At 33.5% G+C, this 6,711-nt stretch overlaps 1 protein-coding gene across 5 annotated transcripts in view; it reads left to right on the forward strand.

Moving 5' to 3' along the window:
- LOC106465178 (superoxide dismutase [Cu-Zn]-like) overlaps nt 1-5,957 on the forward strand; it is a 15,760-nt gene extending 9,803 nt beyond the window's left edge. For all 5 annotated transcript variants that reach the window (XM_022393018.1, XM_022393022.1, XM_022393020.1 and 2 more), the window contains 4 exons: nt 2,547-2,643; nt 3,391-3,460; nt 5,299-5,416; nt 5,724-5,957. In XM_022393018.1, coding sequence (XP_022248726.1) covers nt 2,547-2,643; nt 3,391-3,460; nt 5,299-5,416; nt 5,724-5,831 — 393 coding nt within the window. In that variant the 3' untranslated portion in view covers nt 5,832-5,957. The remainder of the gene's footprint in view (nt 1-2,546; nt 2,644-3,390; nt 3,461-5,298; nt 5,417-5,723) is intronic.
- The last annotated feature ends 754 nt before the right edge of the window (nt 5,958-6,711 follow it).

Raw genomic sequence — 6,711 nt, forward strand, 5'->3', positions numbered from 1 at the left:
GGGGGGGGGGGGGGGGGGAGGGGGGGGGGGGGCGTGTTAGCTGGAATGAACATACCAAACAATAATTAAGATAAACTGGTAGTCTATTACGCGTGTTTATTCTACATGTATACGCATGCACTATGAAGGCTGTTTGAGCATTTGTTTGTCAGCTCTTAATTTAAGCACAAAACATCACAATGTGCTATCTATGCTGTCCTCACTACGAGTATCGAAACTCGTTTGTTAGCGTTGCGAGCCCTCAGATTTACCGCTGTGTCAGTGTGTGTGTGTGGGGTGGACTGTTTGTTAACGTTGTTTGTTTTTTAGGAGTTGTTAGTGGCATTGGTTAAAAGGAGGAGCTTCTTGATACATAAACAATGTATTTCTACAGAACTTGTTGAAGAGTGTATATTCAGCTGCTTATTTCATAGATGTTAATAATTTTGTAACCCTAAATGTGATTGGCAGTTTTGTAAGCAAGGGCGGGCTCTTGGTGAAAGGGTAGGTGTTAGTATTAGTTTATGTACAGATAATTTCATTTGATCTATATAAACGTTTGCATTTCGAGAAAGATATATCTGGGAAGAGAAATCAGCTACCTTACTATCTACCTGTCTGAAAGATAGGCGTATAATGTCAAGTATTCTGATTATGTTAGTTTCGTTCGCTTTTCTGTCAGTAGAGAGCTGCGGTAGTAAATTTTTCCCTCTCAGTTATTCCCGGGACACGTCTGTGAAAGCAGTTGCTGTTTTAACTGGTGAGGAAGTAAACGGCATTCTGAATTTTACACAAGAGGTATGATTTGTACTTTATTGAATGAGTGTTGTTCCGCAAGACGTAAGAAGAAAAACTTGGGTGAAATATAATAACGAGTAAATTTACACGTTTAGACGTGCCAATTTACCCTTACGTTATCTTTTATCCAAGTTTGTACTATATGGTCATTTTGTAAAGAAATATGATAAATTTTCATTTCTTTTTAAATTTATTTTAAAGAAAATTACTTTCAAAAGTAACTTCATGAACTGAAAACGATTGTTTGTTTGTTAAATTTCGCGCAAAGCTACACGAGGGCTATCTGCGCTAGCCGTTCCTAATTTAGCAGTGTAAGACTAGAGGGAAGGCAGCTAGTCATCACCCCTCACCGCCAACTCTTGGGCTACTCTTTTACCAACGAATAGTGGGACTAACAGTCACATTATAACGCCTCCACGGCTGAAAGAGCGAGCATGTTTGATGGGACGGGGATTCGAACCCGCGACCCGCAGATTGCGAGTGGAGCACCCTAACCATCTGGATCCTGAAAAACGAGGCTTTTGTTTTAAGTCTGTTACTACTGCACTGGAAAAGTTTCGCAACTGTATTGTGTACGTTATAATTAATTACACTTGTCTTGAGACAATAGTAGTAGGTCTATTGTATTTTAACACTGAATTTTTTATTCAGTCCCTTTGAGTTTGTTGAATATCAAGAAAAGAAAGTATAATAGCCTAGAAAAGGCATTCATGTAATCACAACTGTTGTTGTTATGGTATGTACTACTTAGATGAAATGATCACTGCTGTTGTACTAAAGTAAAAAATTGTTGACATTTTGAATGTACGAAATAAACGTAATTTGGTTTCCTTTGAAAAAAACAAATTCGATGCATAAAACTTTTTTTTTAAATTTAACGACAGAAAGGACTCGGATTTTGAGCTGCACAGTCGTAATGCAGAATACAAAGTGCAATATAAATTATATGAATAGTTTTGTCTTTGACCATTATGATTTTAAACAAAAGTAAATTTTATATTAAAATAAACAAACTAATGTTGTTTTCCTGAATTTCTATTAAAGTTTTGTTAAAAGTATATTCACTTATTGTTATGACTTTATAAAAGGAAAATATACAATTTTTCTATTTTGTCTTTTGATGTTGCAGTGTGTATCTCAGTAAACTATTTTATCACAATAACATTAATATTACTAAATTTGTGAAAATATTATTGTAATAATATATACAAACTAAGTTTTCAATTCCTATCCCATAAACAGAAAACTTCTAATACATTATTTATTTCTTGCTTCCGAGATTTATTTCTTTCAAGATTGTATAATTCTTAAACTTATAAGCTTATACAGTGCATTACTGTTACTCGAGATGGTTATTATCTCGACTCGCAATCTGAGGGTCGCGGGTTCGAATTCCCGTCACACCAAACATGCTCGCCCTTTCAGCCGTGGGGGGCGTTATAATGTGACGATCAATCCCAATATTCGTTGGTAAAAGAGTAGCCCAAGAGTTGGCGGTGGGTGGTGATGACTAGCTGCCTTCCCTCTAGTCTTACACTGCTAAATTAGGGACGGCTAGCGCAGACAGCCCTCGTGTAGCTTTGCGCGAAATTCAAAACAAACAAACAATTATCTAATGTATATATTGTTAAATGAGCTCTTACAGCTCAACTTTTCGATTTTTTTTTTTTTTGTAAACCAGAGATACGAAACTTTCTACTAGAATGTGGTTCATTGATCATAACACCGTTTGTGTTCTCTAATCATCAAGTTTATGATGCAATTTGCAGGCTTGTGATTGTCCCATAATAATCAGCGGTGAAATTTCCGGTCTTTCGAAAGGACTACACGGATTCCATGTGCATGAATATGGTGATCTAACAAATGGTAAGAACATACATAATTACTTCGTACTCGTAACGTTAAGAGTTACGTTTATCTCTGTGTAAGCTTTCTAAATAACGATTGATCTTCTTTTTTTAATTTAGATTTCAAAAACTTGATGCTTTGTTTTCTTAGTGTTAATTTTAAAACTACGTCATAGAAAACTTGGCTACAGTGACAACTTCGGAAGTGTTTGTAAACTGTACTTTTTCTTCAAAGGATCTAAGAAACTATGGAATATATATCAATTGCTATAATTTAGCGCTGCTCTACGCCTTTAATATTATTATTATTAATATTAGGAGTAAAGTGAGACCTCTTCCAAACATTTATTTTTGAAAAAAAAAAACGATGATAAAATTCACATAATTTTAAACTAACCAAGAGTTTTTACTAATCAAACTTATTTTTCTGTTTTTTTTGTTATACTTCAGATATTTTTATAGAGATTATCAAGATGTGGCCTATCTATAAAGTTCAGTATAAAATGGGTGATTATAATTATCATATGACTAAAAATATGACAGTGTTTGAAGATGTATTTTATTAAAAAGTTGCATTAACAGATAACGTATGTTATATTTTTAAAATGAACTATGAATGTTATTTGCAATGAAGAAAAGTAAAATTTGCTGCATATCCGCACATTTGTTAATTTTTTTCAGCACGGTAATATTTTAAATGTATTGAAGAAAAAACTACTTATTCATGAACTGTTTTTAAACTAATTATTAATCTATTCATATCCAGGGTGCACAAGTGCAGGGAGTCACTTTAACCCTTTCAAACTAAGCCATGGTGGACCAGGTGACAGAATTAGGTAGGTAAATTAACTGCATTATCGGTGTGTACATGCACCTGTTGGGTGGTTATTTCAATTTTTTACAGTGTCTATGAAATAATTGTACCTATTCATCTAAGTGTTTATAAAACCTAATGCTTTCTTAATTAAGTTGATTTTGTTTTTCAGGATTACATCTTTATTAGGCCTACAGTTACGTCATATAACAAACTTTCTTTTTTTGCCAACTAAATTCTTATAGGCTTGAGATGACCTGTAAATTATTTACATAATTTTATCAACAGCAAACAGAATTCAAAGGTTGTAGATACAGGTAAATGTAAATTATTTTCTTACTGCTAACACAAATGTTTAGCAAAATCATTTACTTTTAATGATCCTGAAAACGTGAAACTTGACAATGTTATTATAATGGAAAAAACAAATAATATATTTGAACAACATTTAAATAAAAATCATATATGAAATAGTACACTATGACTGAATAGGAATAGTGTTTTATGTAAACTACTGTAGTTAAACAGAGCTTTTATGAATAATTAGTGTTTTGCTAATCAAAGAATGTGAAACATAATATAATAGTCAAAATTGTGTAAAACCTTATTTTGTAAAAAGAAAATGCCCATAGTATTTTCGTAAATTACGATTTAGCTCTAAAATTATAAGCCCCCAGTGGCACAGAGGTATGTATGCGGATTTACAACGCTAGAAATCGGGTTTCGATACCCGCATTGGTTAGAGCACAGATAGCCCATTGTGTAGCTTTGTGCTTAAAACTGGGGGCCTAAGAGATTACAGGGGATTGAGTACGTTATATGAAAATGATTTTGAATATACAACTTAGTAAGTTGTATGAAGCCACAGCTGATATAAATTCGTTGTGGAACAGAATGTATCAGAACTACATTTCAATATTGTTTGGTGTTTGGTAGGTAGTGTTATGCAACCTAAATTTTTTTGGCAGCGAATGTAATAGCCCTTTTCGATGCAAGGTATTCATAAACATGGATCGTAAAGATCTGTTCAGATCGATATCTCTTGTATTTAATGGCATTGGAAAATAAAGGAATATGAATCAACTTAGGGTCCTAGGACCATTCAGAAAAAGATCTACAACGAGTCGTACCCTAGCTGTTGTAAACAAAGTAAAAATGTCTTATAACAGGTGATAATTTACTAACACAAGGCTCAGTCCACGTGCCCATGGAAACAGTAACAACACAATCAAGAAAGATCTCCACCTGGAAAAACAATACACATCACGTGTATACTTCCAAGATATATCAGTTGAACCATTGCATACGTCAAGTGGTTGTGGAATGAAACTAGCATTTTTGGTATTCCTTATGGATGCAACGCTTATGAATTACTGTGTGATTGGATTGTTGAATCAAGCACTTGGAACCAATATCCTCGTCTACTAGATGCATTGTTGGAAACCCAACAGGGATGAATGGTGTGTTTTGGACATGACAACATCATGACAGAGTTTTTGCAATGTAGACTACCCCGCAGAGTTATTACCAAAATGCACAGTAGTCATACAGAGTGTTGATGAGATTCCAAAACTGTTTGAATATAATGTACTAAACTTTTGTGTAACTCTGTGCTTTCCGTTACAATTTAATTATGATTAAAATGTCAGCTTTCAGCCTGTAGCTTCATCAGATTTAAAAACCTAAAACACTGTTCTTTACTTATGTTTTTATTCCCGAATAAAACTTTTTAGGAACATGATTTTACTAATCTAACACTGTGTATAAAGACCCTTTGCAGTGTTGACAGTATGTAAGTCTACATAAGTCAACTACATAGATTCGTCTAGTGAAGAGTAAACTTATTTGATTATATGACAGGCATGTTGGAGACTTGGGTAACATAGAAGCTGGTGATGACGGTGTGGCAAATGTGCACAAAACGGATAAATTACTGTCATTGTATGGACCGCTAACCATTTTAGGACGGGCAGTTGTGGTAAGTTCTATTGGAGGTGTATATATTTACTGAAGTATTTTGATTGGTTTTTCTACATACATTTGTTAGTTTACGTATCATATCTAAACAGCACATTATGATTGAACTTTTGGTGCCATTTTCATATAACTAACGTCAATGGCTAGTAGGTAAAACGTATTTCAAAACTAAATTAAACAATGTTTATTAGGAACACAACTACTTTCAAAGTGCTAAGTATGAATATCTTAAAGGCAGACCGTGCATGTTAAATGAATACTTCAAAAAATTCTCATTGAAAACATAATATGGTTATTTTACTTCTTAGGTTCATGCAAACCAGGATGATTTAGGAAGAGGAGGACATGAGCTCAGTAAGATAAGTGGTAATGCAGGTGGGCGAGTTGCTTGTGGAGTGATAGGTATTAGTAAGTAATATCTTGGGTAAAAAAAAATCTGTATTAAGCTATGGTATACATTCCAGCTGTTTTAGCTTGTGTTTGTTTTTCTGTGATTTATAAGTGGATTTGGTATTTAAGGTATATGTATTACGAGAGGTATGATAACGTATAATAAAGTATATTTAAAAAACAATTCTGCCTTATTCATGAGGTTTTATTTCAGCAACTTAGATGAGTAACCAAAAGGCAAAATTTTGAAGACTTAAATGGTGAAACAAAAAATAACAAATACGCTTGTTAACAATAAACAAACAAAACATAAAAGCATAGTAAGATAAAAAGAAGTCACTAACCACTAACTCAATATGGTGATACGGAAAACTTTGAGTTAAAAGTGTGCCTTGTTTACTTTTTTATTATAATTCAGTGTTAAATGGTGAAACAACAAAAAACAACGACAACAACTTTGAGTTCCAACAATAGTTAATTTTGCCATTAATAATATTATTTATCCATAAAAAGCGAACTGTATTATTGTTTCGAAATAGTCTCATACATTGTAGTGAGGCATTTTATCGAAACTACAAATGCTTCTAGGAGAGAAAATGGACTTTTCTATGTATGCCACACATACATGGCAGTTGTAGAAAGAATATGCACATCAACAAGCCTATAGTAGCCGCTTTGTACGGACGATTTTCCAAAAAGGGATTGTTTTTGTTACAGTAAGATATACAGATTTACTGAGATTCGTCACCAATTGCGACATCATAAATAGATACCAGCAGTTCGTCTTGTCTCTATAAACAGACGCGATTGTAACAGAGAGAAAGGCTACAAAAAAGTTTATGTTACCTGCACTAATTACGGAGGTGAATTGATAAACAAAAAGGAGAAATACAAATAGGCAGTCGA

This window comes from Limulus polyphemus, unplaced genomic scaffold (assembly GCF_000517525.1).
Source record: "Limulus polyphemus unplaced genomic scaffold, Limulus_polyphemus-2.1.2 Scaffold1859, whole genome shotgun sequence".
Classification (NCBI taxonomy): Eukaryota; Metazoa; Arthropoda; class Merostomata; order Xiphosura; family Limulidae; genus Limulus; species Limulus polyphemus.